General features: G+C 39.5%; 1 protein-coding gene across 3 annotated transcripts; it reads left to right on the top strand.

Moving 5' to 3' along the window:
• Window positions 1–12: 12 nt before the first annotated feature.
• IKZF5 (IKAROS family zinc finger 5) lies at window positions 13–13,839 on the top strand. 3 transcript variants are annotated; one of them, XM_075757694.1, is made up of 7 exons: window positions 106–159; window positions 993–1,484; window positions 1,835–1,900; window positions 2,775–2,869; window positions 3,168–3,331; window positions 3,626–3,808; window positions 8,540–13,839. In XM_075757694.1, exons 5-7 carry the CDS (start codon window positions 3,199–3,201, stop codon window positions 9,481–9,483), a joined length of 1,260 nt encoding a protein of 419 aa, XP_075613809.1. In that variant the 5' UTR covers window positions 106–159; window positions 993–1,484; window positions 1,835–1,900; window positions 2,775–2,869; window positions 3,168–3,198; the 3' UTR covers window positions 9,484–13,839. The 3 variants fall into 3 exon arrangements, with proteins under 3 accessions (XP_075613807.1, XP_075613809.1, XP_075613808.1); XM_075757693.1 differs by having other exon boundaries at window positions 108–159; window positions 950–1,484; XM_075757692.1 differs by lacking the exon at window positions 993–1,484 and having other exon boundaries at window positions 13–159.
• The last annotated feature ends 299 nt before the right edge of the window (window positions 13,840–14,138 follow it).

The following is a 14,138-nucleotide window of genomic DNA, read 5'->3' on the forward strand; positions in this document are numbered from 1 at the left end:
CCCTCGCCCGCCGGTGCGCGCGCAGCGCGGCTAACCGGCGGGCCACGCCCCCGGCGCGGTCTCGCGAGGCTGCGGTGGGCCGAGCCGGGCCGCGAGAGGCACAACAAACATGGCGGCGGCGGCGGTGGCGGGCGGCGGCCGCGGCGCGGGGCGGCGGCGGTGAGTAGCGCCCTCTCCCCGCCGACCCCCGCCGTGAGGGGGTACGGAGGCAGCGCGGCCCGCGATCCCCCGGGGCTGCGGTAGCCGCCGTGACACGCTTGCTCGGCGGCCATGGGGTCCCCGCTGGGGCCTCCCTTTGACGTGAGGGGGCCGGGCGGCGGGGGCGCCTCTCCGGGGAAGGCTGCTCTCGGCTCCCCGCACGGAGCGGGTGGGCAGCGGCGGAGAGAGGCGGGCGGAGCCGCGCTGACAGGCCGGGAGCGGGGGGCCGGGTCAGGCGGCGCAGCCCCTCGGCTTCTCCCTCGTTCTGAAGCCGGGGACAGACACGCAGGTTTTACGCGGAGGTCTCCCGTGGCCGTGTCGCTTCCCGCCCACTCGTGAAGGCGGTGCAATCGCGCGGAGGGGTGTTCGTACCTCGTCTGGCGTGGAGAGGGGGTGGCGGAGCAACCGGGAGTTTCCCGTGGCTGATGACAGGTCGCGGGGCCCGGCCCGGCAGCCGCCAGCGCTGCGCGTCCTCCTCCCCTTGGCACGGCAGAACTCCTGGGGCAGGGCTGGGAGAGAGTTCGGGATCTTCCTCCTTCGCTGTGTTAATTTTAAGTCATTTGCCCTGGAAAAGATGAGACTGGGGCAGAGAGATCCCCCCTTTTTTCCCCCCTTAATTCCTTAAAAGAAAACAGGATGCATGCCTGTGCTTGCAGTCACAGTATTTTATTCCCTTATAATTCCTGCAGTGTGAGTTCTTACTGTGTGTGTTAAGTGACTGGTTTTACTGTGTCTGAATTATTTTCTTTAGCAGAATTCATTAGGCAAAATATTTATAATGCCTTTCATCCTAGCACATCCTGTGGCAATTCTTCAGCAATAAACTTGGTACACATCAGCACCGTAAATAACATTAAATCCAACAGCGTAGAAAATGAGTAACCGGTATTCTACCCGTCAGTGTGTAAAGCTGGAGAAGATGTAGTCATCCTGCAGAAAATGTAGTGGTCTTTGCAGAAAATACTCTGTATAAGTAGAACTTCAGGAACGTCTGGTGTGATCAGCCCATTCAGCACGTGAAACATGAGCTGGTCTGCTCAGGTTTCTAATAATTAGAATTGTGTTTACTAGTTTGCAGTAGTGACATAGCAAGCATCTGATCTGTATCCTTCTTCCCTGAAAAAGGGAACTACTAGTTGTATAGCTAAAGAAATACCACATAAAATCACAAAAAGTTCTTTTGTCCATACAAACGTAGAGGATTGAAGCGGTTGATACATTGTGGAAATTTACCTACCTTGACATAATAAAAAGAAAGATGAATCTTCTCAAATCGAATCAGTGAGGTAAAGAAAGGAAGCTTTATGTAGTTGTTCCCCAAAATAAGATCTTTTCCCCAATCAGATTTTTAAAATTTTCTGTAATTTTCTTTAAAAATTAAATGTCATTATAAAAGTAATAGATGAAATAAGTTTTTGTGCCTTACATGAAAGGGATTCACAGATTCTTCTGTGAAAATATGGACCTTTAGTGTTGTTTCATGTTGAACCATTCAACGTTTAGAATGGTTTAATTTTGAATTGTTATTTCTTATTATTAGAATTTGGTGAAAGTTGCCTCGGTCAGTACTCTATATTGTCCTATATTTATCTTCCATATCTTTAATTCATATCCTCATATCTTTGTTTTATTGCAGGAGACACCAACAAATGGAACACAAATTAACTTAAGCCTATACGAGGCTGGTGACATCTGAAAGAGGGTAGGGAAAACTGATCTGTAAAGACGCGTTCAGAACTAACTTACTGGTGATTATAATGGTAGGGGAGCACAATTGGGTATGATGTGAAAGAACATACTTGTCTGGATGCCAAAAATGAACTAATGCATGTAACTAACTTTGAAAATACAGGAGAATGTGTTTAAATGTGGTCTTGAACTCAGGACTTGAGTTTTTGTAGGTCACCTAGTGTTTTGTTTAGTAGCCATTGGAAAACAAAAATATATTCTTATTGGAAATGTAGCATTATAAATTATTTCTGATTATAATCTGCAGGAATAATAACGTGAGTGACTCATTGTCCTCTTTCCAACTGAATCCGAAGTTCTGTTTTCACAAATTTATTGTGAATTGAGACTCTAGAGGTTTGCCATTTACAGTCCCAGAAAAGAGCATGACCAGTGACTTCTAGTGAATATTTTTATTATTTCAATGCAAAATAATGAAGTGGATCAAGACTTTTATGCAGGATAGGAAACTAAAATTTTGGGAGAGCTATGAAAAACTGCTTTCTATATGGCTTCTTTCCATCTTTGCTAATCAGTGACACATTCAGTTGGTTTCCCAACATTTCAGTTGCCATAACTGACAACTCTGAGATGTTTTTTGGAGTCACATGTTCAGCAGAGAAACTACTCAAACGATCAGTGAGGTTAGAAGTAGCTTTCAGTGGGATACATAAAGAAGTAGATGCAGTCTTTGAAAAGATTTTGCTGGAAGTGTAATTGTTTTAATAAAACTTACAGCAGTAGAGTGTTAGAACCTATCTTTCAAAACACAGATATTTTTTCAAGTTTCTTTCTTAAAACTCAAGCGGGTTGAGAAGAATAATGGGCTTACATTTTTTTCCTTTCAGGGAACGTTGAGAAGCTGTGCTCTGCACCTTCTGTCTGACCTGTTGGGAGTACATTTTGGAGCATGTTTGCTACTTAGCAGGGAACTAAAATTCAGGTATGATCCATTTAAAAAAAAAAAAAAGGCTAGTTGAATTTGATTATTATTTTATCCAATTTGATATTGTCCGTATGTTACTGAAAACAGTTTCCCCAGCAGTATGTTGTGTGATTTTAATGAGTTAAAAATTCTAAAAATAATCTTAAGGTTGTCAGTTTGTGGATTGAGTCATGCTGTATGATAAAAGTAATCCTTCACTTAAAAAAACAAACACCAAAAATGGAAACCAAACTTGTTTTTATGAATGCATTCAAATTCAATGACACTTGTGATTTGAAAATATTTTTCCTTCTAGGCACAAGAGGTTGTAAACGTAAAGAGTGAATATGGGTGAAAAGAAGCCAGAACCTTTGGACTTTGTAAAAGATTTTCAGGAATATCTTACACAGCAGACTCACCATGTAAATATGATTTCTGGATCGGTTAGTGGAGACAAAGAAGCAGAGACTCTTCAGGGAGGTAAGCTAATTTTGGCACTAAAAAAATTTTTTTTTTTTTTTGAGAATGACTGCACTGTTTATGTTCCAGATAATTATGCAGACTACTACAATTGTGTGGAAGCATTTCTGATAGTCGTTTTCACCTCTCAAAAGACGTTTATGTACTTTGGTTTTAATCAGGGTTTGTTCGTATAGTTCTGTATATTTGAAGACCAAGGGCACAGAGAAGTAAACGATATGTGGCATAGTCTTACAGCACAATAGGTCGTATCCCACTGATTCTTGACGGAAATCTCTGTTACATTATTCACAGCTGGGACAGAAGGTGATCAGAATGGTCTGGATCATCCTTCTGTTGAAGTTTCACTGGATGAAAACTCAGGAATGTTAGTGGATGGGTTTGAAAGGACATTTGATGGAAAGTTAAAGTGTCGATACTGCAACTATGCCAGCAAAGGAACAGCACGGCTCATAGAACATATCAGAATTCATACAGGTATGAAATATTTTGCAGTACTTTGCTGTGAAGCATTGTGGGGATATTAACTCAATGTTATGATTTGCATGTGATGAGTTGGCATTTTCAAGCAGTGTGATACTTCTTAGAATTACTCAACAATTAGAACTGTTTTTTGGGAGTTTTTAATAGACTGTTTTTTAAAGGTGTGCCATATACCTATTTAAGTCATGCAGCTTCCAACTTCCATTTATTATTGCAGATTACTGAATTTGAAGTAACTATAAATGAGAATAAAGTTTAGCATGAAAGCATCAGTGTAAACTGAAGCAAGGAGTTTTTCCCTGCTAATCAGAAAAGTGAAAAATGTACGTGCTGCCACACGGAGATTTATAGTGGCTTTTCTTTGATGTCTTGCTATGAAAATATTCCTGTTTTGCACAACATTCTAGATGTGGAAGTACAAAACATAGTAATAAGAAGAAAGTTTTCTTATTGGTAGAGTATTCAAATGTGAGGGCATATCATCAAATAAGTGACTGATACCAGTAAGGAAAAGAAAAAAATAACTTACTGTGGCTTGTTTAAGCGCATTTGCCCCTGTTGGTTTTATAAAGCTGAAAAGCAAAGCTGTTAATAAAGGTGACAATTTTCTAAACTGTTCACAAAGTCAGCTCCAACTTCTTGGCAAATGAGAGAAAACAAATGAAAGGTCCTTGTGAAGTCTTGACTTTGGTGCCTGCCGAGTATATTACACCGATACAGAAGACTTTATGGCTATTAACTAGAGTAATAAGAAAAAAAATTGTATTCTGCAAAGAATGGAATTTTTGTTAGGTTTCCAGTCTGGTATGGACTGTCACAAAACTTTTTCAGTGGTCTGGGGTAGGTGTCATTCTGGGACTCACTTTGAAGCAAACATGTTGTTGTAACCTCGATGTGATTGTAGGTCTCTTGAGGTACGGTTATTGTCAGTCAGATTCTCACTTTGCTGTAAACCACTGCTTCTACGCAGTAACTCCCAGGAAATATTTTGAGGAGGTCAGTGCTCTTTGCATGTGCCCTGCAGTGTTGGCTTGTTTCAATAAAGCGTAATGGGATAGAAAATGTCAACCAACTAGAAATCAAAGAGTTCTGAGGTTCAGACTCTGAAGATCTTGTAAATTCTCTTGTGCTACCGTGAGCTACCTCTGTGTGTAGCTGTTGCTGTTTTCAAATTCCCGGTGGAAATTTTGTGTAGTTCCAACAGTGGAAAAAATACTATGGCTTGTGTACCTGCATTTGACACAGTGTAAATGCCATGGCTTGCTTCAGATCTGCAAAGCAACAATGTGTTTTGGAGCATTTTTTTGGTCTAGTTTTTCATAAAGCAGTTACAGCTTCACCTACCATTTATCTCATGGTATGTGGACGAGAGAGATTTTTCTTTTAACAGATTTATTCTGTGCAGTGCTATTTCTGAGCTTGTGAAATGAGGGTCATATAGTGGGAGAAACTGTACTGAAGACTTACACAGTTCATTTTTAAATTGTACTCACAGATGCAGAAGTAACATCAACTTTAAAATTTCATGTCTTTTCAGTAGCATGTAGCTATTGCCATCTAAAAACTTGCATCCCCAAGCCCACAGTTACTACTGGCCAGTTGTCAACATGAGCAGATGGACTGCTAGAGCTGTGATGGGAGACATAAATTGCTACTACGTGTTGGTATTGTGTGTTTGCTGATTCTTGAGATGTTTTTGATGGCTTTGGTGTGCATGGGGTTTCTCAGAATGACTGAAATAGTGTGTTGTTACTTAATATCAAATGTCATAAATTTTAGCCATACCAGAGAGCAAAAAAATCAAATCTTCTGTAAGTATCAAAATGTGGGTATTGGTATAGGGTCAGCGTTCCTTCTCTTGCTCTAGGAAGTTGCCTACCTTTTTTATGCGCTCAGATCTTAGGTTAACAGTTCGTTGGTTTTCTCAGAATACTTCTTATCCTGCTGCTGCTTTAAGGAGTAGAGGTCGATAAGTGGCTAAAGCAGAACAATTCCTGCTGCAGATTGCTACCATTTCAGCATGGTTGCAGCATAATATATGCAAAAGCAAGAAAGATTCCAACTAAAAATTGAGATGCTCAGAAATGTCCTCAAAAATGTCTGACCCAATGGTCATTATTCATAAGCAAACGTTCCATGAGCTACACAAATTCAGTTTTTAGGGCAAAGCATAATACTTTGGGTTTGTGCCTTGACTAACATTTTGAATTGTTTCTCGTGGTCGTAGTATATGCTATCCTTAGCATTATACCAGAAGAACGGAGCTTTACGTGCAGGATGACTGTTGTCTCAGTGCTGCTGCAGGCATTCCTCTTATTAGAGGGTGCATGACTCATTGATCAAAGAAATTTTCACAAAGGTGCTAGGAGAAAGTAGCCAGATCAAAGGCACACATCACTCTACTGAAAATCATGCAGTCTGAATTACTTCTGTTTCCGAAAGCTAGCTCACGGTGAGAGGGGGGATACGGGGGGTGTCAGCCTACTGTCAATCAAAGAGCTTCAGCAATTTCAACACACAATCACACAGTGAACTCTTTACAGCCAAATTACTGGTTCAAACCTGTCTGATGCTTCATGAAATACCAGTATAATGATAACAGTCCATATCCCTATACCAATCTGTTAAGTTTTATAATGTAGAGAAGAATCTCAGGCTGCCGGTGGCCTTTTTGTTTTCTCTATAGTTCCCCCTTTGCCTTTTTACAATATATTTCATATCCTTAATTTTAATACAGCGCTGCATGGTGCCCTGATGGCAACACCTTAATGGCTCTTCAGAAAGCCCCGCTTTGTTTCTTTGTACAGAGACAGGGAACTCCAGAACAAGGAAGGGGTTTTTTTGGTTTGGTTTTCTTGGTTTTTACACTTAAGGGCAAGGAGATCCAAGACCTGAGTGTCATTTTGCTCAGAAGCATGGTGGGGAAGTACGGCAAAGGGCCAAGAGATGGATTCCATGGACTATGAAGGCTCAGAATCAGCATTAAAATAGGGAACCGATAGCTGACTAGTAGCCTCAGAGCAATGTCAGTAAACAGATAATGCATCCTGGATAACATGCAAGTGCAGCAAGGTATCTGCCAAAGTAATTATGACCCAGGCATGATCACGCAACCATTATTAAGGGCAACTTACTGCAGAATTAACTTCATGCTGAGTCTGACAGGAGTATAATTAGTAGTTCATCACCTGTGTTGTATTAAGGGCATGCAACATGGGATGCAAATTGTTCTCTCTGTGTAACCGGTTTAGAATGAAATAAGACCATTCAGATCATCAAGTTCTTTGTGAATGCAGGGAGTTTGTCAGTCTTTTGACATTGTTGTTTGTACCAAATCTCCAGATCTTTACACATGTATGTATATATATATATGAGTGCATATACATGCTTATGGAGAAATCATGGTTTCAGTTGGTGCAAATAAGGTACCTAGAGGTATCACAAAAATTGCTTGTTTTCCTCTTGAAGAGCCAGTGACGAAGGAAAAAAAAATAATCTTCCATTCACTATCCCAGGTTGTGATTCCAAACTGTGGGGTGCTCAACATGAGAAGGGCTTTCTGTGTCAGTCACATGCCATCTTATGGGGCCTGTACAGTGCTTGCAGTGTAGCAGCGGCCCTCGCTGCTTTCCATCTCTGGCTTTTACAGTTGTTTTAGATGGATTTTGAAAGCCACAAAACAGATGTATTGCCCTGTATTTAAAATAGTAGAAAATGCTTCAAAAACCACATAAAGATTGAAGAGGAGGGGCCCACTCACATTTTTTTTTGAGTCTGTCATGCTGTGTGGCAAGAGAATCAGTTGCACAGCAGTGATTTAGAAATTGATCTGGCATTCTAGATAGCAAGATAAGATGCTGTTTCATTTCAGCACCTGAACATGCATCAGATCCTTCAGGTCTTTCTAACATTGCAGACTTGGATCTAAAACCTCCTAAAAGATCAGTCTGAAAGGAAAATCAGAAGTCCCAAAGTATTATGTTACAAATGTGTTGGCCTGTAATTACGTTTGAAAGTTTTCTAAGTACTTTTAGAAGTGTTAATGTGAATATCTCTAACTGTCATTTAATAGAAGAGCAATGTTCTACCTATCAGAAAGAAGACTATCTGGTACTGCCATGTCTGAGAGAGCACACAGCAATCCAAGAATTACCTGGCTTTTGTTTTCTTCAATAACTCTTAGCCACAGGATCCTTTTTCAAAATCCTGTTCTTGAGTAGGTGTGTGTGTGCGTGAGTTGTTTAGATATTAGTTCCAGGATGTTTAACAGTAGGACTGTTTGGAAGATACCAAAAGGATACTCTCCGTCAACGTTTAAACACAGTTATCATTAAGAATGATTATATTTTTGGTGGTGCAGACACTCCTGTGGCCAACTGCTTATGTGCTTTATAGGTGAGGTAGAGCATGGATCCAGTTAAGAGCACCACGCAGACATCATTGCACGCAGTCCTTGGCATCATTGCTGCAATGCCTAGTCAGGTTATCTGTTAGGCTAATTCTGCTCACATTGTTTTTCTTGTGCTTACTACCACTTGGGTGAGGCAGAAATGTCTAAATTTACTCCACTCTTCCCCCAAATACCCAGCAGAACTCAAGACTAGCAGTGACTCTGAAGCTGAACTGTTTGATTAGGAGCTCCTGGTTAGCTACTTTCTGTTCCATGAAAAGCCTTTTTCAAGCACTCCATGAGGTGCTATAGTATAATCTACTTTAATTTTCCAGGTGAGAAGCCGCACAGATGCCATTTGTGTCCCTTTGCATCCGCTTACGAACGTCATCTGGAAGCTCACATGCGATCGCATACTGGTGAAAAACCATACAAATGTGAATTGTGTTCCTTTCGCTGCAGTGACAGAAGCAACTTATCTCACCACCGCAGGCGCAAACATAAAATGGTGCCTATCAAGGGTACAAGGTCTTCCCTAAGCAGCAAGAAAATGTGGGGGGTTTTGCAGAAGAAGACCAGCAATTTGGGGTACAGCAGAAGAGCATTAATTAATTTGAGTCCACCTTCCATGGTGGTTCAGAAACCAGACTACCTTAATGATTTCACTCATGAAATCCCAAATATCCAGACTGAAGCATATGAGAGCATGACAAAAACAACCCAGAGTAGTGGGTTGCCACGAGATCCACAGGACCTTATGGTAGATAATCCTTTAAACCAGCTCTCTACGTTAGCTGGACAGTTATCTAGCTTGCCACCTGAAAACCAAAATCCAGCCTCTCCTGACGTCGTTTCCTGCCAAGATGAAAAGCCTTTCATGATACAGCAGCCTGCTGCACCTGCAGTAGTTTCAGCTGTGTCAGCAAATATCCCTCAAAGTTCATCTCCAACCAGCCCAGATCCGCGGCCTACACACAATCAAAGGAACTATAGTCCCGTGGCAGGTCCCAGCAGTGATCGCAGTGCCCACACCAGTACTCCCAGCATAAGTAACAGTCAACCAAGCACTCCGGCTCCCACCCTTCCGGTTCAGGACCCTCAGCTTCTGCATCACTGCCAACACTGTGACATGTACTTTGCGGACAATATCCTTTATACGATTCACATGGGATGTCATGGATTTGAAAATCCTTTCCAGTGCAACATATGTGGGTGTAAGTGTAAAAATAAGTATGACTTTGCTTGCCATTTTGCAAGAGGCCAACATAGTCAACATTGACTGAGAACACGCTTTCGTTTAGTTTTTTAACATATTACAGTATATTTTTCATACTTGCTGAAGGAAAGCCTGCACATTCCCATAAGGAATATTCATATGAATCAATTCGACAAAGGAGGCAAATTTATTTGTATGTTGTCGTAAAACTTGCCAGGGAAATTTTGTATAAGATGTGGTGGTTATTTTATATGTAGCCTTTCAAAAAAGCTGAGAGAGTGCTGTAAGAGATGGAATGCATTTACATGCTTTCGTTGCAAAATTTAAGTTGCACTTAATCCCAATAAACATTCTACAAATGTAGAAGCAGAGCGCGTGTCCTGAAGCATAGGATGCAATTATCAGACTATTTACTAGGCAAGACAAAAATATATTAACCATAAAATATGAAAGGTTAATGCAATGACACACATGGTTTCTTTGGAGACGTACTTATCCTTAAAAATTTAGGTACTCTAAACTGGGAAAACAAACAGAAACAACTTTCACATACAAATACAATTTGATGTAAAACTTGTTTTAATCTGATAAAGGTTAATAATAAGCTTTTGCTTAGTATAGTCTAAAACTTCATGCTAGGGCTCAAACACTAATTTAACTGTTATTTTTAAAACTCATCACAAAACTAGAAGAGAACAGGTTATTGTGAATGAAACTCTGGTAGGAAAAAAGAGTGAGTTAAAAGCTTGTCTTTCACTAGTTACAAAAAGGAAAAATTAAACATGACACCTTATTTTAAACTACACTTACCAAAATTTTACACGTCGTTCTTTTTAAAATGAGGTGATTTTTAAACAGTCATAATAAAGAGCTTGTAGAACTAATATATATTCCATGAGATTTTTAACTGCCTTAAACTAATTTGTACAGATATTTAAAATTTGCACAATTAGACTTCTGTCTTGCTGATAGAAGTTCTAATAGAAACAAACAAGAGGTTTACAAATTAAAAATAATTTGTTCAGTTTTATCTCGGGCCAAGCTACAGCTGATAGGTTGCCTGTATGTTTGAAAGTTGAATAATCTAGTTTATTGTAATCTTCAGTGAACTTGGAAGTTGGTTTGTCTTGTCCCCTCCGCCAGATTTGTTGTCTTTTTGGTGTGCTAGAAATCAGGGGAAGGGCTTCTGGGTTTTCTGAACTGTTCGTGTAGGAGACGGGCAAAGGAATACTGGCTGACGACATTTGAAGTCATTGTGATGAAGAATTGTAGGTGGCAAGTGGTAACTAAAGATCTACATAAAGTCATTGCACATGGGTTTTTTTTGTTTTTTATACTGTACATCTTACTTTAGAAGCACCTAGGCGGACAGGCACTTTAATATAAACCTAAATAAAACATCTTGGCAAGATTAATAAAAGCTCTTAATGTGCTACAGAGGAATTTGTAATGTTTCAAAAAGTGAGGAACTGTTACTTTTCCCATACTTAGACATGCACTTTTACCTTAGTTTGTCTTACTTAAGGCAAATTAAAGCTTCCCTTACGTATTCTCCTTTTACTATCAGCAAAATATGGCAGCAAATATGTTTTGTTAAAAGTGGGAAGATTTTATTAATGTTCTGCAAGTCAGAGGTTGGAATCAGAATAGCAAATGTTTGGCTTATTCAAATTTATACTGTTATAGGAGCTAAAGCTTCCTGAAGCCAATGGAAAAACTTAAAATGACTTCAGTGTAAGGTCAACGCAGGAAAAACCACCCTTCTGAGAATTTTAACTTTAGAAGTAATTTTTACTTTAATGAATTCAGAATTTGGGAACCGAATATGTTTCTCTCTACCTAACTTACCTGCTGTTGAATTTTCTGTGCTTAAGTAACCTGTTGAAGGAACTGGATTCTTGGCTGCACGTAGTCTTGTAGTAACGAGGTCAAAAATACGCTGTTGAAGTATCTCCAATGTAGTGAAGATGAATGGTAACACACTATCACTCCTAAAAATGTTTTTTGTTTCAGGCCTCGTGGCCTGAAATCCATTTCAGTGGATTTGTACAACAGAATGTAATTCCCATTTTTCATAACGGCACTCTTTATAATGCCAAAATAGCTCTTTGTTGCTTTATACTTTTAAAATTTATTTTATAAGCAAAGGAGCAACTCTGTATGCATAAACATAGAGTGTCCTTTATTTTAAGGACTAAAAATTGACTGAACTGGAATCCAGTTGGAAGTTACTGCTCCTGTACAGGTTTTGTAACATGATGCTTCCAGTCAAAGAATAATGTAGAAATGATAGTGCATCACATATCGATGCATTCTAAAAATCTAAATTTGGCTAAAATACTATACTAGAACTACAAACGTCACTGTTAAACACATTACATTAAACTTTACAGTTAGTAATTTATAGAGGTAATTTTCCTTTTGATAGATGATGTAAACTTTTATTCCTAGGCTCTAGCAATGCCAAGGAAACTTCTGGAACGGTGGTGCTCCAAGGAGCACCTTCCAATCCTGAATGGTGCTGATCACAGCAGCCAAGTTCTCCTTGGTGCGTGGCTCCAGCCTTTCTCCCTTAACTCCAGCGTGCACAAATGTTAGAGATTTCATCCTTTCGTTCTGTTTACGCGGTTTCTGATCCATTAGGACTTTCATTGGCAGTGCCTGTAAACGTTACACTCTTGTCTTTTTGTGTTGGCTCACGGCTTGACGATTTAGAAAAAGGACTTCTGAACTGTGGTGCCCCTGAACAAAATTTTAGGTAGGAGTATAGTTAGGTCCCTCACAGAGGGAGCTGGTAGCAAGAGGAAGCCTGCATGATCTTAGTGAAAAGGGGCTCTCCTTGAGGAGGGGATCTTCTTTTGCAGGGAAACGTATGTTCTTAATAATAGAACTCGGTATGAAAAAAAAACCTAACCCCAAACCTTGCAAATTGTTGTTTAGAAGTATTTTAATACTGGTGACTTAATACCGTTGTTTCTGCTTCAAAGTATCGAAGGAAAAGAAAATTAGCTTTAACATCTATGAACCATTGAACAACGATAAAACTATTTTCCCTTCTTTCCTTGTGCAAGCTCCCATTTGCAGGGGGTTTTTTAGGTGGCAGCAGGCTTTAGTCTTCATCCCTCAATTCTGCCACCAGGTCCATGGGGTGGATCCCTGCGAACTAACTAGTCCTCCACAGAGGTTCACCCTCTGGACAAGGATTCTTTTCAACACAATACCGTGTGTTCAGTTGTGCCAAACTGTACCCTGACTATACCTGTTTCCTTCTGTCTGCTGAGTAGGTTTGGAAGGTTTATTTTCATATTCGTTTTTCATAATATTGTACGTACTATTTACTATAATTTAAAGACCAGACTTAGTACTGGAAAGTTGTTTTAGAGTACGATCCTGACGATTCCCTTGCACAAGCAGGCCTTACTCAGAGTCGATTTGGGATACTTGTCAGGAATTGTGGGATCGAGTCCTCGGTTAGTAGGACTTTTCATGTTGAGTTCTCTAGGTGCTACACTGCACTAACTTGGTTTTTAAAAAAACCCAAATCCTTATATTATAAGGTGGTGATCAGCATTTTAACTTTATTAACAGGGAAGTTTGGGAATGAGCTGAAATTTTTCCATAGCTTGACTCTGTTAAGTTCTGTAGTTGCAAAACATTAACTTTGTGGGGTTTTTTATTGTAATAGGCTATTTTATAGATTTGTTGACATTTTTAACATGCACTATTTATAGTAACTCTTAATACAGACTTATTGAGACTGAATATTCCAATGAACATGCAAAAGTATTAGACTGAAGATCTTCGTAGATTATCTCAGTTAATACTTAAACCAACTGTGAAGCAGCTAATAGGGAAAAAATAGTTGGTTTTTTCACAGATACAATGTTTAGATGAAGAGGATTTTGACATAAAATGTTGATTGGCATTTTAACATAAAACTCAGTGCTGGAAGACACGTTCCAAGAGTGTTTCCTAGCAAAACGATCTGTTGCTATTAGTTTTGTTCTGGAATGTTTTGGGGGTTTGCCTGTTTGGTTTTTATTTCTTTTTGACGAAGGGAATGTAATTTAGAAGTCTTCACTGGCAAGTTTTCTATTAATTTTAAGCTTCTTTGAAAATCTACGGCAAATGGATGTTCTGCTGCAGGAAATCTATTCCCTGCTGAAGCATTTTTCATTGAGCAATCTTTGTGTATGTGCTTCTAAGTACCTGCTTTGTTAATAATATGTATTTCAGTGTAAAGAGCATATTTTGTATGCAAAAATGAAACCTGTTAGAGTTGTAAAAATAAATTTTATTGTGTAGTGAATGTTTTCAGATGACAAGGTTAATTCTGAAATAACTCGACTATATCTAGTGTAGTTCATGTCGTGAAGCTTTGCTTTTTGTAAGATATGAATAAAATAACTTTCTAATTAAGTCTCATGTTAATTCTTAATTGAGCATGCTTCAACAGGTGGAAGTGGTGAACTGCTCATGACTAGCTGTGGTCTAGATATGGTAAGGAAGATAAGCTTACCCTTTGGGTAAGCAAAGAACATGGTATTTATGTTTCAGTCTGCTTAATTTGAAAACAATTGATTTTAGAGGTGAACCAAGACACTCTCTCTAACTCCTTTTCACTGTTAATTTTTCACATTTGGTCATTTTCCAAGTAAGTACTTTGTTTCTTCATACTCATATTTCATTATCAAAAGTGCTTGTATGTCTGAAATCAG

The sequence above is a fragment of the Balearica regulorum genome, chromosome 7 (genome assembly GCF_011004875.1).
Source record: "Balearica regulorum gibbericeps isolate bBalReg1 chromosome 7, bBalReg1.pri, whole genome shotgun sequence".
NCBI lineage: Eukaryota > Metazoa > Chordata > Aves > Gruiformes > Gruidae > Balearica > Balearica regulorum.